General features: G+C 39.4%; 1 protein-coding gene across 1 annotated transcript in view; it reads right to left on the reverse strand.

The window, feature by feature from the left end:
• Window positions 1-13,914, reverse strand: part of Snw1 (SNW domain containing 1) — a 29,930-nt gene extending 16,016 nt beyond the window's left edge. Inside the window, exons 1-3 of the mRNA XM_013067039.3 lie at window positions 13,808-13,914; window positions 8,801-8,954; window positions 1,720-1,881 (exon numbers count right to left, since the gene is read on the reverse strand). Coding sequence (XP_012922493.1) covers window positions 1,720-1,881; window positions 8,801-8,954; window positions 13,808-13,821 — 330 coding nt within the window. The 5' untranslated portion in view covers window positions 13,822-13,914. The remainder of the gene's footprint in view (window positions 1-1,719; window positions 1,882-8,800; window positions 8,955-13,807) is intronic.
• Window positions 13,915-15,140: the final 1,226 nt, after the last annotated feature.

Here is a 15,140-nt window from a genome sequence, read left to right on the forward strand (position 1 = left end):
AGATGAGGCTTACAGAAGAGATGTTAAGGAAAAAAAAAGGAAAAAGTACATGATAAAAGAGAGTAGACAGGTGTCTATACAGTACTGAAAGTCACTTGTTCAGGATGAGACAGGATGGAGAAGAGCTGGAGTTATGGTAGACAAGACTATGAAGATAACAGAGGTCAAAGAGGAGATATAATTTGAATGACTGCATTTTTACAAAAGCTCAGCAGCCATGATGTAGTAGCAACAGATGGGCTGCCAGGCCTATTTTAGAGGGTAAAATGAAAAAGTCTGGGAGTTTCTGCCACCTGCCTCCAAAGTGCAAGGTCCCGAGTTCGATCCCTGGTACCAAAAAAAGAAAAAAGCCTGGGAGTGAGAGAGGCAAAGAATAGGTAATGAAAGCTCTCAAGATTTTTCCAGTATTAACCATTCTAAAGAAATCTTTTACTTTTATCCTATTTATTTATGAAAAGAGGAAGAGGAGGAAGCAGCAGCAGCAGCAGCAACAACTAGCCCTTCTTGTAAACAGTTCCTTGGGTTTGAGTATAACTATTCTGTGATGAACTATTTTAAGCAAATTTTATATTTGGTCCTTTGGTTACTTTGTAAGGAGGGCCATCGTAAATCTGAATGGAAAATGCTAGCTGTGTGCTCAATCTAGGGCAAAAAAACTTTGTATAATTTATTATATCCAAATGATCTATTAAAATAAAGGCTGGGATGGAGCTCAGTGGTAGAGCTTGAGCTCAGCATGTACAAGGTCCTGGGTTCAATCCCCAGCATCACAAAATATTTTTAAATAAATAAAGTAAATTGTGTTTGTGTAAATATTCTGTAAGTACATGGAGGGAATAGGAAGTGATTACAAAGTTGTTTTTTTTAAAGTTGACTTTGACCAAGTGTGGTGGTGCATGCTTGTAATTTCAGCACTTGAGAGGCTGAGACAAGAGGATTGCCACAATTTCAAGGTAAATTTGGGCTTTACATTGAATTCAAGGTCAGCCTGAACGTCATAAGACGACCCTGTCTCAAAAGAAAAAAAAAGTTGATTTCGTTAAGTTCTGGCAATTATAGACTTTTATAAGCAATTTATGTATTTATTTATTTATTCATTGGTACTGGGGATCAAACTCAGGACCTTGCGCTTGTGAGGCAGGCAGCAGAACCACTGAGCTAAATCTGTGGCCCTATAAGCAATTTTAGAATGCTAGTACTATGATTGTTTTTGAAATGTAAAACCTATAAGCATAAGTTATCAAATGGAGAATTTCAAAAGACAAAGTCATTATTGCTGGATACTAAAGTTAACCAAAGTGTACTTTATTGCTCCTCTCCCTTTCCTTTTGTGTCTGAGAATGAACCTCTCATGCATGTTAATCAGTTGCATTACAACTCACCAATATACCTAACTTCACTGTTACTTTTGAAGTGAGGAGAGTATTTTTTTTTGGTACCAGGGATCAAACTTGGGACCTTGTGCTTGCAAGGCAGGTGCCAGAATCACTGAGCTAAATCCCCAGCCCACTTCACTGTTACTTTTGTTTTGGTACCAGGGATTGAACTCTGGTCCTTGCGCTTACACAGCAGGCGGCAAAACCTGAGCTAAATCCCCGGCCCTTCACTGTTACTTTTGACATAAACTAAATGGCAAGAGATTTATCATTTCTACAAAACTAAAAAAAAAAAATCAAAAAAATTATTTAACAATGAAGAAAAAACTCTGAGGGGGATTACCTTGTCTTTTGACTGTCCTTGTCGAGCAATCGCATCATATTTAATTTTTCCTTCAGGATCCACCTGAATGGCCAAAGCATTCGACATTTTCTTCTTTCGTCCCATATCCAGGGGATACTGGGCCACATGGATCTCTGGAAAAGCACCCCCATCTCCAAAATCCTGTATGTTAGAAGAAAATAAAAGAAATAAAAAGCATATTTAATAGTAATTAGGGATTCAAGAAAAATCTATTCATTCACTCATGATAATTACTGAGCTGTTGATATGGTAGATGCTGGTAATACAACAGTAAACAAAACAGAGCCCCTTGATCTTAGAATCTTACATAGCCAGCAAAAATATAACAAACATACTCTGGGAGAGAGGGTGGTAAGGGAGAAGAAAGGGGATTGAAAATGATCAAAATATGATTTATACGTGGACCAATTTCCAAAAATGAACTTAAATATTATAAATCACAAACAACTAAAAAAATCTCTTTGGTTCACGTAAGTGCCATGAAGGTAAACAACAAGTTCTGCAAAGAGATGCAAAGAAAGTCCCTTGGGCTGACTTTGTGAAGAAATAATGTGTGAGCTAAAGCCTGAATGAGAAGGCAGTCATAAAAAATCCGACAGAAGCATTTTTTTCTTTTTGTGATACTAGGGATAGAACCTAGGGCCTTACACATGCTTGGCATACTGCTGGGCTATATCCTCAACTCTTTATTTGAGATAGGATCTCACAATGTTGGCCAGGCTGGACTTGAACTTGTGATCCTCCTGCTTCAGCATCTCAAGTATGTGGGATCACAGGTGTGTATAACCATCCCCAGTAAGGGAAGTGGTTTCTAGGCAGAGCAAATAGCAAATGTAAAGATCCTGCTGCAAAAGTCTAGGCAACAAAAGTTCAGTGGGGCTAATAGCCTACTGAGAAGAGAGGAGCTGACATATAGGTTACACAGGTAGACAAACACCAAATCACAAAGGAGCCTCTAGACCATGGCAAAAAAAATCCAGGTTTTATGTAGGTGGTAGAAAAAAACTAAGAAAATATTTAGGAGAAAGCAAAGATTTTAGATTTTAACATACATACATATATACACACAGTTTTAACAAATGAAGCTATACTTATGTACAAAATTTTTTTCTTGGGATCAGATTTTATTAACATGATATATTTACTCATTGTTATGTGAGAAGAAAAAAAAAAGAAAGAGGCTATCTTCTCCCCTCCCCTCACTAAAATTGAATCCAGGGCCTCATACATGCTCTACACAAGTACTCTACCACTGAACTATATTCTCAGAGCAAAATTTACATTTGTGTATAATTTTGGGGGGGGGGGCTACTGGGGATTGAACTCAGGACTTTGTGCTTGCGAGGCAGGCGTGGTACCACTGAGCTAAATCCCCGGCTGTGTGCACGTTCTTTGATGGAGTCTCACTATATTGCCCAGGCTGGGCTCAAGTGAGCCTCCTGTCTTAGCCTCCCCAGCAGCTGGGACTACAGATGCACACCACCACGCTGGGCTCACATTGCTAACAGATTGTGATAGTTAATCTTGATCTTCAACTTTATAGGCTTGGGGATTAGTAAAAAACACTTCTAGATGTGTCTGGGTGAGCTTGGCAATTGTATCTGGTCCCTAAACCATTCCTCTCTGCAGCTCTTTCCCTGTGCTCTGCTTACTGGTCACCACGAAATGAGCATCTCTGCTCTACCATGCTCTTCTACCATCATGTTCCTGCCTTAAAGCCAGATGATCACTGACTAAAACCTCTGAAACTGCGAGCCAAAATAAACTTCTTATTCTTTAAGTTGCAGGTGTCAGATATTTTGTCCCGGCAATAAGAAAGCAGACTAATACGGAAAATTCGTGCCAGGAATAGGGCTGTTGAGGTGACTATACCTGACTATGTGGTTTAGAAGTGGTTTGGGGAGTTTGGAAAGGTTTGGAGATGTGGGCTAGAGAAGCCCTAAAATGCTGTAACCAGAACTAGATGAGTGATTCTAGTGGACCTCAGATCAGAATACTGATAGAAAAGCAAACAGTAAAGGTCAGACTCAGGTTTCAGGGGACTCTGTTGAGAATTGGACTAAAGACTCTGCATACTACATCCTGGCAAAGAACTTGTCTCCATTTTGCCTTCTGTGTGAAGGCTGAATTTAAAGGTGGTAAAGTAACTCATCTGGTGGAGGATTTTCAAGACAGCCTAACATTCAGGCTGTTTCATGGGTACTTCTAGCTGCTTTTAGCCAGATTATAGTGACAATCAGGAGCAAAACGCAGAGAAGAAAGATATGAAAAACTTTCAGTGTGGCCAGAAAAGCAGCACAGGTAAAGCAGGGGCCAAAGGAGGTATGGTTGAAGAAATTAGTGCCATTACAAAGAAACCAAATGTGTTGGTATAAGATGCCTTCAGGGGTGTTTTAGTTACTTCTTATCACTGAGACACAATACACAACACCTGTAACTTAACTTAGAGGAAAGGTTTATTTTGGCTCACAGTTTGTAGAGGTTTCAGTCTATAGTAGGCATGCTCCAGGACTTCAGAATGGCATGGTCAAAGGGCCTGGGTGGAAGAAAGCTGTTCTCAGCCTGGTGAAGAGGGAGCAGAGAGTGAAGGGAGGGGGCAGGAAGGGAGACAAACCATTCCAGGCCCTGTCCTCAGTGACCTGACTCTTCCGGTCAGACTCTACCTCCTAACAGCACATTTAGCTATAAACTCATCAGTGGACTAATCTCTTGATGAGTAAGTAGCACATGATTCAATTACCTCCCAAAAGCCCCACTTATGGGCACAGGGGGCTTTGGGAAGTCATCTAGATATAAACCGTAACAACAGCATCTCAGGAGTCAAGCAAGACCCCACTTGTTGCAGGCTCAGGGGTGCAAAAATGCAAACCTTTCATTTGGGAAGACCCCCTGCTCAAGAAGGATCACCTAGGGAATTGATTCCCCAATACTCATTATAGCATGCTCATCCATCCAGGCACACAGAGGCACTGCAGCTGTGATACAAAGAGGTAAGAATACTGATTACGCAGTAGACACTGGTGTTCACATAATGCTGGTTTTTTTGAACATGCAGAATGCAAGAGTTATAGGGTCATGAAGATTTTCACCCAGATTTCAAAAGAAGCCCTGAGAGGCCATGCAATGTGTCACAAGATTTGGAGTCCCTGCTGGGAACTCCCCTGGAAGGGTAATGCTTGAAATTCTGAGGGTGAAGCCAGAGTTACAATGAAGACATCAAGAAGCTGGAAAAGCCAAGAAAGTGGAAGCTGAGGAAAAGCCAAGAAAGTGGAAGCTGAGGAAAAGCCTCCGGCATTAAGTAGAGCCAGCCTAAGACAGAGGTCTTATGGATTGCAACTGGCAAGGCAATAGGTGTGGGGAGCACACCCTTTGGAACTCATACTTCACCACTATGTGCCCTCGATGGTTTACATGGATCCACAGGTCTTAAAAGTTTACCCTGTTCCTGCCCTTAATGTTTCAATCTTGCTTTGTTCTTATTGTTTCCTATTCTCCTACATCTCCCCTTTGTAATGGTAATGTTTACCCTGTGCTGTTTTTATCTGGGGAGCATGTAACTTGCTTTCTGAATCTTATAGGGGTTCACAGCTAAGAGTTTGCCTTGAGTCTCAGAACAAACTTAGGATTTGGATTTTTGAGCAATGTTGGGACTGCTGAGACTTGGGGAGGGAATTAATGTGTCAGACATTGGATAGTGACATCATATTAGGTGAAATTATGAGCTATTGTCTTTATTGGAGTTTTTATTGATCTATCATGAGCTATTGTCTTTATTTGGAGTTAAGTTCAGTTTAAGGAGGTGTCTGGATGTCAAGTTGACAAGGGGTGGAATGTGATAGTTATCTTGACTGTCACCTTGACTGGCTTGGTAGATGGGTGTGTCCAGGTGGGGCATGGAGATATGACCTTGGGGACTATTATCTGGTCTGTGGCCTGTTCCTGTGGCACCCTTCCCCAAGTTGCTTCCTGGCCACCCTGAAGTGAACAGCTTTGCTTCATCATGCCATTTTGCCAAGATATTCCTGTCTTGGAGCAAGACAACCATAGACTGGAGCCTCTGAAACTGTGAGCCAAAATAAACTTCTTCACTAAGTTGTGGGTGTCAGGTATTTTATCCCAGCAACTAGAAAGCTGATCAATACAGTGACTACAGACAATTACAGTTGTACCTCAGTTTATGAATGCTTCTGTTTGTAAACAATCTGATTTGCAGACAGAAGTGTTCGGCAAAATTTTGTTTTTGTTTGCAAACTCTGTATCAGGTGACAAACACAACTGTGGTCATCTTTCCCACACAAACATGGTTATCTTTTCCAAAATCCTGGAACAAATTAAGTTCCTGAACTGAGATATCATTGTATTTAGGAGAGAACTAAGACTTCTAAAGTAAAACAAACTAGCCTGTCAATGATGTTTAATATTAAAAAACAGTTTATCAAATAAACATACAAAGTTCAAGTATAATTCCAAATAATTTTATAAAAAGTCCATTCAAGGCTAGGCATATATGGCCCATGCCTGTAATCTCAGCACTCAGGAAACTGAGGCAGGAGGAGTGACATGAGTTCAAGGCCAGCCTAGGCTATTATAACGCCTCAAAAAATAAACAAAAACCCACAAAAAGTCCAATTAATATGGATTTAGCATAGGCCTAATTTGAAAATCTGAAATCCAAATTTTCTTGTTCAACATTATGCTCCAAAAGTACCAGAGTTTGAATTTTTGAATTTCAGGTTAGTGATGCTTAACCAGTAAAGTCTATTCAAATATTCAAATACCTGAAAAACTCCAAAATTTGAAACACTTTTGTCCCCAAGTAGTTAGATAAGAGATACTCAATGGGGCTGGGGATTTAGCTCAGTGTTTCCCCGCCTGGCCCCCACCAAGCGCAAGGACTGGAGTTTGATCCCCGGTACCAAAAAAAAAAAAAAAAGAGAGCGATACTCAACCTGTATTATTAAGAATGACAGGAAAAATATTAAAAGTAATATTTAGAGGAGCTGGATGAAAAAAATTTCTATAAATATCCACTCTCACAAAATTTCTTCAAGCAATAGTCCATTAGATTTAGGATGAGTTCCTAAGTACAATACACTCATTTGCTAAAGAAAGACTTGAAAAATTTGAAATCCAATAGAATAAAGCAAAAAGAAATAATTTCTCATAAATTAGGCAAACAGTAAAGCATTCCTAAGAAAAAATGCTTCCTATACCCAGGCCATCAATCTGACACATCCTCAGATTTGCTGGAGTTGTTCAACTATAATAAGCACTTCAGCACTGTAGATGTAGCATTATGTGGTCATTAAGCCTGCCAGAAAATCATAGCTTTTCCTTTGAAAACTACAACAAAATGCCTTCTTCTGCAGAACATTCACTCCCCTCAAAGCATATATGGCATTTCCAGATTAGCTGGCTATTTCAGTTTGATTTTCAAGTAAACTATTCTGTTCTATCAGGATATATGAAACCTTTGATAATCATTTCGAATTTTAGGAAGGTAACAGCAATCAAATGTGATAAAGCTAAAATGCAAGGATGACATTGTTCTGTGTGTAAAATGGGGCCTGCTACCCCCTAAAAAAGGATACCTATACTTTATCAAAAGAGATACCAAACTCAATTAGATAATGACAATCACTATCTTTTTGCTTCAGATATGAGGGCATTACAGTATCCCTGAGGACCTTTTATTTTGCTCTGCTTTTCACAAATTATGCTCTTGGAAAAAACTAAAGTAACAACAAAAATCCCTTAATCATCACAGTAAAATTGGCCTTCACACATTGGAATTCAAAAGAACTGAGAAATAAATGGAGTATATTAGGGCAAGACACAATTCACTTGGATGTTTGTCTCCTAGCTCTATGTCTGGTAGGCAAGGAAACAAAAAAGCATGATAGAGACTGAGAACAAACATGGTCACTTAGAGCAACAAGTTTCAATTCAAAGAATACTATGGTCACTACTTGGACGCATATGAGAAAAAGCAAATCTCCCTTTTCATTTGTGAAGTGAAAGTTACAACCACACAAGGTCAGAATATGAGAAAGTGATACAATACAAAATGGTACAAAAATGAATGCTAATAGGCATTTCAGATTTTTAGTAGGGAACATATTCCTTGGGACATGAAGGAATATTTGTTGCAGGAATCAGAATGCATATTGGGAAAGGGAGAAGATTAAAGGCTTGAAAGAAACAAAGACTGTAAGTAAGCAAAATATTTAAGCCTCAAATGTTTGCTTTTTTCCTTAGATAAGGAAGATGGTCCAGCATGAGAAGTCATCCCTTGAATGAGAGAAAGGAATGTTTTGAACTGATGTCTATGATCTTGAGTAATTACAACAGGTGCTGTGAAGGAAGTCTGTTAAGAAACAAGCTACAGGCATTAAAAAAAAATTCCATGGAGCCGGGGATTTAGCTCAGTGGTTCCTGCGCCTGCCTCGCAAGCGCAAGGTCCCGAGTTCAATCCTCGGTACCCCCCCCCCAAAATTCCAGATTTGTCTTCTTCTAATCAATCATCAAATTTTATTTATTGTATTTCCTAAAATTATACCTTATATGTTTATCAGTCATGTATTAACATTCTCAAATTGAAGATAATAAAACACATGAAGAGAAAGAAACTAGTAAAGCAAACGCTATTGGGGTTTTCCCTGGAGAAAGGCTGTTTCTTCAGGGTTATGGAATATGGGGGAGTATGGACACTACAACATGAAAATCACTTTGATCATGCTTTCATTTTCATCTCTTACTTTTTTATTATTGTTCACATGCTGTATACCCTAAATGTATAAAGGGTATGTGAATTCCTTTGTACAGGTCTTAATAGTTTGTCGTAAGAGACAAAATAGTACAGTTCTCTAGCGATCACAAACCAGTGATAATAAGCATGAAGAAAAACAAATCTTCGAAGGAAGTATGTCTTGAGAACTCATCAGAATTTCTATCACACAAACATTAACAATCAGAGACTCTAGAGTTAAATTTATTTTATAAGTGTGCTATAATAAATTTCAGCATAATTAATAAGTCCAAACAGAACATCCATATTTACCTCTAACAACCGAGGTATCCAACCTTTCCTGTACCCGTATGGGGGCGGTTCTCTTCGGGAGGAAACCAGTGATGTCTGTCGTGATCTCTGAGATCTTGCTTTTTCCTCAGCCTCAAGTTGGTCCTGAGATAGCTGAGTAGGTGCAGGTAAAAAGCTGTAGAAAATAAAAGAAGTTTTAAAAACTCTTACAATTAATTTGATTAACCTAATTTGGCCATCAGATGATTTTTTTCCTTTTAGCACTCAAGAATGAACTTACAAGTCACGGCAGTATTCAATATCGATCATTATGTATGGAAAGAAAGAAGTTCTCAGAGACACAAAAACATCTAACTATGACAAAGACAAATGATACCCAGGATCAAATTTTTCTTTTTTGGTACCGGAGATCGAACTCGGGTCCTTGCACTTGTGCAGCAGGCGGCGAAACCACTGAGCTAAATCCCCAGCCCCCCAGAATCAATTAACAGATATTTCACATAAAAGACAAACCACTGGGCTTTTCCGCTTCCGTATTTATTTTCTTGTAACAGATATTTTCAATTATCAATTGCCCAGGGGCCAACCATCCAGTATATAGTTTTCTAAATACCCTTTTATTCTTTTATTTATTTATTTATTTATTCTTTCTTTCTTTCTTTTTTAAACAAGGTCTCGCTGTGTAGTCCAGAGGACTCCCGGTGGTCCTCCTGCCCCAGCCTCCCAAGTGCTGGGATTACAGGTGTGTGTCACCATGCCCAACTCCTTTTATTCTTATACTCTATTTAAAAAAAAACTATTTTATGCTTATGCTCCTTACTTATAACTATTTTAGTGTCAATACAAGAGAACAAGTATTAAAAATGAATGCAACAAGAAGGCAGATAAAAAGAAAACAAGCTACATATTTAAAGTACATTTTCCAAAAGGTATCTAGTTTGGAATGAAATTTAAAACTTAAGAGGCCAAAGAATGGAAGCATAAGTCTTAAAGATTCAACTTATTATTTAATTCAAGCAATTTTCTACTTAATCAGTCTTAACAACTTTTAAGTTATTATAACTGTTATTACAATGATACCCAAAGTATCAAAAAAAGATTGCACCAGATGAATAATACATTTAAGGGAAAAATATCAAGTTCCTCTGTAATTTTATGCTAGGAAGCACAAATGAATAAATAAGTACAGCTTAATCATTTATTCAAAAATATTGATCACTTGGGTGAAGGAACTATGTCGACAGGCAATGAGACTATCAACTGAGAAAGTTTACAATCTTAAAGGGAGAAACCCCTAATTACAAATACATTAAGCTGGGCATGGTGGTACACTACCACAATCCCAGCACTCTGGGAGGCTGGGGTAACATTCAGGAGGATCACAAGTTCAAATCCAGCCTGGGTATAGAGTGAGACCCTAACTCAAAAAGATCTAGAGATGCATTCAGTGCAAAGGCCTTGGGTTCAATCCCTGGAACCACAAAAAACAAAAACATTAGGTGATTAGGGAAAAGTACAGGGTGCTAAAACACCATGTTATCAGAGGATGAGAAGATCAGTTATTGTGATGGCTAAGAGTTCAGAGTTCAAACTTTATCCATGCCATTTAAAAAATCTAGATCTGGCCGGGTGTGGTGGCGCACTCCTGTATTTCCAGCACTTGGGAGGCTGAGGCGGGAAGATTGCTGTGAGTTTGAGGCCAGCTTGGGCTACATAGTGAGTTCAAGGCCAGCCTGAACTAATAGCGGGACCCTATCTCAAAACACCAAAAACAAAAAACCGAAAAAACAAAACCTCCCCAAAACCCTAGATCTACATTACTTACCACTCTGAACTTGTTTTCTCATGTGTAATAACAGAGCATAGAATAGTACCTCATAAGGTTCTCTTTTAATACTTATTAAATGAGAAAGGTCATAAACCAGTTGTCAATATGTTTTCCATGTTTAACTATTTGGAGCTGTTCCATGATTCCCCAAGTTTGGATTGGCTGCCCCCACGTATGCTCCCTCTATATCCTCTGTATACCACTAAAACATCTTTTAATGCATCACAATCATCTATTCATTTACTTGTCCTCCTCTCACTAAACTGTGAGCCACTGGAGGACAGGAATCATGCCTTCTGCTCCTTTCATTCCTAACGGTTCTGGCATTGATAACTGACAGAAGGTCCTTAAATGTTGGCCAAAAGAAATAGTGACACCTTGGTTGTAGAACTCAATTCCTTCCAAATTCATGTTCAAACACTGAAAAGTTCAAGAACTGAACGTATTTTTCCCATAAGAAATAATGGAAAACCAAATAACTGCTTCTGAGGCCCAAAAATTACTTATAAATTCATTTTTCCAGGGCTTTAACAAATTTGGGAATGATTTATTTCTTTTTTTTTCTTTTGGTACCAGGGATCGAACTCGGGTCCTTGCATTTGCGAGGCAGGTGGCGGAACCACTGAGCTAAATCCCCGGCCCAATGATTTATTTCTTTAACTCTATTGTTAAATAGAGTTAACGGTTTTCCTCTTAGCTTTACTGCTGGTATCACTAACTTTCTTTGAAGCCATGGTTATGATATTTTGTGCAAATAAAGTATTTAAAAAAGCACAGTGATGCATGCACAAGCACTACATGTCTTTTAAATGAGAGCAGTGCTTAGACTGAAGCATCACCCCTTTGTGTCTGCTGTAAGACATGACTTACTCTCAGCCAGTAGACATTTTTTCACGTTGGATTTTTAGTTAGACTATGAACACTGAGTAGATTTTTTTTTCCCCTAATTTTGCTGTTCGAGTAGTGGAAAGTTTGAGCATGGAGCCCTTTGACAACCGAGATATCAGTGTAAATTCACTCTGCTCCTTGTACTCACCTGTCCCTACAGATTTCTCGCCTTTACTTAAGCAAGCCATCTCAGGATCTTTACATTTGCTATTCCCTTTGCCATGAAATATTCTATTTATTAAGAACAATTTTTTCCTACACTTTTATAGAAAATTCCTCCCCAGTTCTTTTAGTTACTTGCACCTTAGCATTCACATCCCTGAGCAATTATAACTCCCTAGAGTTGTTTTCTGACTACTTGGTAAAAATAGCCACTCCATTCAAACTTTAGTCGCTCTAACCTTTTGTCCCTAGCATGTTAACTGAATGCATTTTAAATTTTTAAAATTTATTTTATTTTTTGGTACCAGGGATCGAACTCTGGTCCTTGCGCTTGCGCAGCAGGTGGCAAAAACACTGAGCTAAATCCCCGGCCCCTGAATGCATTTTTTAAAAACTCATATATAGGCTGCTTGTTCTACTACACTCTGTGAAGATACAGAATGTAAAGAAACAGCAAAATTTTTTTCAATCCTCAACAAGACAACACAACACTTATGACACCAGATACTTGGGGTGTTGTCCTTACACATCAAACAAGGAATTAATTCTCCTGTGCATTCTCTAGTGCACAACAGTAGAGTGTCTTCTATTCTGACACTATTTACTTGGAGATAGTGTCAGATCCCACAGGTTGAAAGCTCAGTCCCACAAGAGTGATTGCCAATTACAAGTCTGGCCAAGCAGTACTTCTGACCTACTAGCTACAAACTAGTATCCCCATCACCTCCTCCTTGGGTTGGAGTCATTTGTTAGGATAGCTCACAGAACAGAAAAATGAAAGAATCACTTATGTTTTTAAATAAAAGATATTACAACGGATACCAATGAACACCAGATGAAAGCCACAGAAAGCTATGTAGTGCCCAAGACTAGCCATTTAGAGATAACTGCCATTGCAATTTTAAGCACACACTACCAACCACATCTCTGGTATTGTTCCTGAGTGTCCATTTCACATTCCACCTTTCCCACAAAATCTTCCCTCATAACCCCATTAATTTATAGCACAGTGCCTTGGACCTGGAGGACACTCAAAGGTTTGCTGTAATATTTACCAACAAACAAACAAACAAACAAACACCTCCCTGCAAAAAAACCCTCCAAAATACTTTTTAATCCAAACAGCTCATTTCATCTAGTTCTTTTCGCACTAAGGCTAGTACTATACAAATTAAGTATTCTGTGTTGTGTACATCTAATACCCCATTCTCCTTGCAGTTTCAGACTTTCCTCTGCGTACACATAGCTGATGGTTCCCTGCGACTAAACCTTTTTTAGGGTAACTGCTATCAGCCAGGAAAAATACCTGCGAGGAGAATGTAGTGTGTTAAGGGAGATCCAACTTAGGTCTTAAAATGATGACTTTTTTTTCACATTCTCTTTCAATACCAAACTTTTCCTGCTGAGTTTGCATGGAAAGTTTTTCAACTTGGAGCAACAAGGTCGCCGGCTATAAAGACTTATGTAACTTCTTGGAATCTCCCACTTGAGTATCTTTTTCTTAAAGTCAGGAAGCGCTTTACAGACGGTAACCAAGGCAACTGGCAACAGCAAACATCTGGGGTGGTTCTATCCATGGAAGAAATTCTAAGGTCTAAAGTTAGAAGTGCAAAGCAGCGGTGCATGCATATTAGCGGACATGTCAACTACTTCGGCCAATTTAAAACCCCTGGTTAGCATCTCCCTCTTCCGAAAACCTAGCTTAGGGAAAGAGTGGCAAGAGAAAGGAGACCACCGCAGATAAACAGCCGGAAAGCAGCGCAGTCGCCTCCCGCGCGCTTCCCTCAGCCCACGGGCGCAACACGCTGCCCACGACTCCATCGCGTTCAACGAGCCAAGAGCCAGCCGGGAGCGCTCTCCAATCAGCCACTCGGCCTAAGCGAAAAACTCGTGAGACTCCTCAGCGCGAGGCCACGCTACGGCTTTCGGGCCCTCAGGAGAGGCGAACTCAAGCGGGGAAGCCGCTCGGGAAGGATGCCGGATTCAATGCGGCCTAGTTGCTGCGGTGGCTTACGGGAAGGCCTACCCACGGTCTCGGCCCATGTCACTTTGTGCCCCAGAGCAGGCCACAACCGGAGAGTGTGGGCAAAGAAAAGAAAAAGGGAGTCTCCCAGACCCTACCGTATAGAGGACCCGAATCAACAACCCACCTGACGAGCGCCATCTTCTTCCGCTTCTTCCAACGCGAGCGATAGCGCCGCGGGGCGGGCCTTTCCTGAAGAGCGGAAAGGAAAAGAGCTCTCGGTGCGCAGGCGCCTTGGCCGAATGGCCTTGTGGGATTTGTAGTTCTGTGAACTTGAGAACGCCTTGATGGTGTTCGGTCCAGAGCGAGAGGGTATCAGGAAGTAATCATTTCAGTCAAGAGCAAGTGCATACGCACACTTTGTGACTGGGCAGAGCGTTTCCTTAGCAAAATACCGAAGTTGGAGGGAGATGCCTTTTAAACTGCTTTATTTTATTCCCCACTCAAACCTATTCTTAGTAAGGTATCAAATACAAAAGCTTTCCGAGGACCAGCAGCATTGTTAAAATGTGACAATGTTTTTTAAAATGATAGGAAATGGCAAGTTTTATATATGTATGCATATAATTTTATATAGTTATATATTATTTATTTTATATATCAGAGTATGCGACTTAAATGTAATATTGGTGGATGTCTTTATTCAACTCTAAAGTTCTATATAATTATATTCCTTCTTACAATTAATATTTTGGTGATAATGTTATGCTTTAACCTCTACTCCAGGAATGTATTATTTATTTTATTTATTTAAAAAAAATTTTCGCCTGTCCTCTCTTTAACCCCTCCATCCTTCCCTATTTACAAAGACTTTGTTTCCATTTTTTTCATTTTCTCATATTAATTCCATTCCCTTCTTTCCTTTGCCCTACCCCTCCCACTTCCCCTTCCCCTTTGCTCCTTTTCTTACTGTTTCACATTATCTATTATACCTTTTAGTCCTTATTTACACTTTCAGTTTCTCACACTAGAGAAACTATTCGGTATTTACACATGTGTGTCCTGTTTATTTCACTTAAGAGTATGGCTTCAATGTGCATCCATTTAGCTATAAATGTTTCTAATTTCTCATTTTTTATGGCTGAATACTACTCCATTTTATAAAAAAACCCCACACATTTGATTTCATGATAGCAGCCATTCTTTCTGGGGTGAGGTGGAATCACAGTGTTTTTTACATTTGCATCTCTCGAATGACCAGTGATGTTGAACATTTTTTTCATATGTTTATTTGCCATTTCTACTTCTTTGTCTGAGAAATATCTGTTCATTTCAGATGCCCATTTTTGGATTGGGTCTTTAAATTTGGGAGGTCTGATTTTTTTAAAGTTCTTTATAGCTTCTAGATAGTAGACCTTTGTCTGAGGAACAGCAGGTGAACATTTTTTCCCACATTGTGGGTTGTCTCTTCACACTGTTGATGGTTTCCCTTGCTGTGCAGAAGCTTTTTAATAAGAAGA

Source organism: Heterocephalus glaber, unplaced genomic scaffold, assembly GCF_053883595.1.
Source record: "Heterocephalus glaber isolate CG9 unplaced genomic scaffold, H.glaber_assembly_v1.0 deba00001608, whole genome shotgun sequence".
NCBI classification, from domain to species: Eukaryota; Metazoa; Chordata; class Mammalia; order Rodentia; family Bathyergidae; genus Heterocephalus; species Heterocephalus glaber.